The sequence below is a fragment of the Crocuta crocuta genome, unplaced genomic scaffold (assembly GCF_008692635.1).
Source record: "Crocuta crocuta isolate KB4526 unplaced genomic scaffold, BGI_CrCroc_1.0 scaffold660, whole genome shotgun sequence".
Lineage (NCBI taxonomy): Eukaryota > Metazoa > Chordata > Mammalia > Carnivora > Hyaenidae > Crocuta > Crocuta crocuta.
Genome location: NW_027531886.1, coordinates 221,927 through 223,172, shown reverse-complemented (window position 1 = coordinate 223,172; position 1,246 = coordinate 221,927). Strand labels below are relative to the sequence as shown.

The following is a 1,246-nucleotide window of genomic DNA, read 5'->3' as shown; positions in this document are numbered from 1 at the left end:
CGAATCTCTGTGGTGAGGAAAAATAAAGCTTTATTTCCTGCTCTCCTCTGTGCCTAAATCAATGTCTACAGCAGAGCCTGGAGGGAGCCCTAGGAATCCCTTCAGTTAACTCAGAAATGGGCCATGTTGCATTATAATAATATTTAATATTNATATTCTTATTTTTTGTTTTATAAGCCAGGAAATGTGAAGAATTCATCTGGGAATAAGTAGACTACTCCATGCTCTGCCCATTTTAATCAGGTAAAGAGCAAGAGAAATCTGTAGTTCTTTTTAGCATTGTTAGCACCAGCTGAAATGACTTGTCCTTAATTTAATATAATGAATTACAGCGGCTTCAGCTTCATGTGGCTATATAAGGGTCAGGATGATGTTTCTTTCCATCTTTAATTGTGGGCTTAAGTGTCTTCACTTATGTGTTCATTCCTGAGAAGTACCTGGGTTTTCAGACAAGCCAGAACTTGACAGTTGGAATTCGGCTACAAAACTACAAAACTATTTCAAACAATTGAAAAGCACCATTATTTCTTAGTTTTATGTTTTTTCAAATAACACTTTAGTATAGTAGGCATCCTTGTATTCATTTAATAGTCATTAAAGAGGGGCGCCTGGGTGGCTTAGTCGGTTAAGCGTCCAACTTTCGCTTAGGTCATGATCTCGTGGTTCATGGGTTCGAGCGCCGCGTCGGGCTCTGTGCTGACTGCCAGCTCAGAGCCTGGAGCCTATTTCAGAGTCTGTATCTCCCTCTCTCTCTGACCCTCCCCTGCTCACGCTGTCTCTCTCTCTCTCTCTCTCCTAGAAATAAAAAATATTAAAAAAAAAACAGTCATTAAAGAAACATTTGTTGGGGGTGCCTGGGTAGCTCAATCAGTTAAGTGTCCAACTTCAGCTCAGGTCGTGATCTCACGGTTTGTGGGTTTGAGCCCTGCATCTGGTTCTGTGCTGACTTTTCAGAGCCTAGAGCCTGCTTCAGGTTCTGTGTATCCCTCTCTCTCTCCCCCTCCCCCGCTAGCACTCTGTCTCTCTCTGTCTCAAAAAAAAGTAAACATTAAAAAAAAAGAAACATTTGTTGAATGCATGACGGTTGTAGAGAAACTCAAGATTATATAAAGATATTTTAAGTGCCATTAGGAATTCATATGTGTAATTATTCTTTCTTTAAAAATTGAGTAACCTGGAGGCTAGAGAAATTTAGGATGCCAGATGAAGCCAGAAAAATCAGTGTGATTCCTTCTGGTCTTATACT

At 40.2% G+C, this 1,246-nt stretch overlaps 1 protein-coding gene across 1 annotated transcript in view; it reads left to right on the top strand.

The window, feature by feature from the left end:
* The window catches only part of LOC144239149 (MICOS complex subunit MIC26-like), a 51,050-nt gene extending 50,801 nt beyond the window's left edge, over positions 1-249 (top strand). The window contains exon 9 of the mRNA XM_077773138.1: positions 178-249. Within this exon, the coding sequence (XP_077629264.1) occupies positions 178-213 (36 nt within the window). The 3' untranslated portion in view covers positions 214-249. The remainder of the gene's footprint in view (positions 1-177) is intronic.
* Positions 250-1,246: the final 997 nt, after the last annotated feature.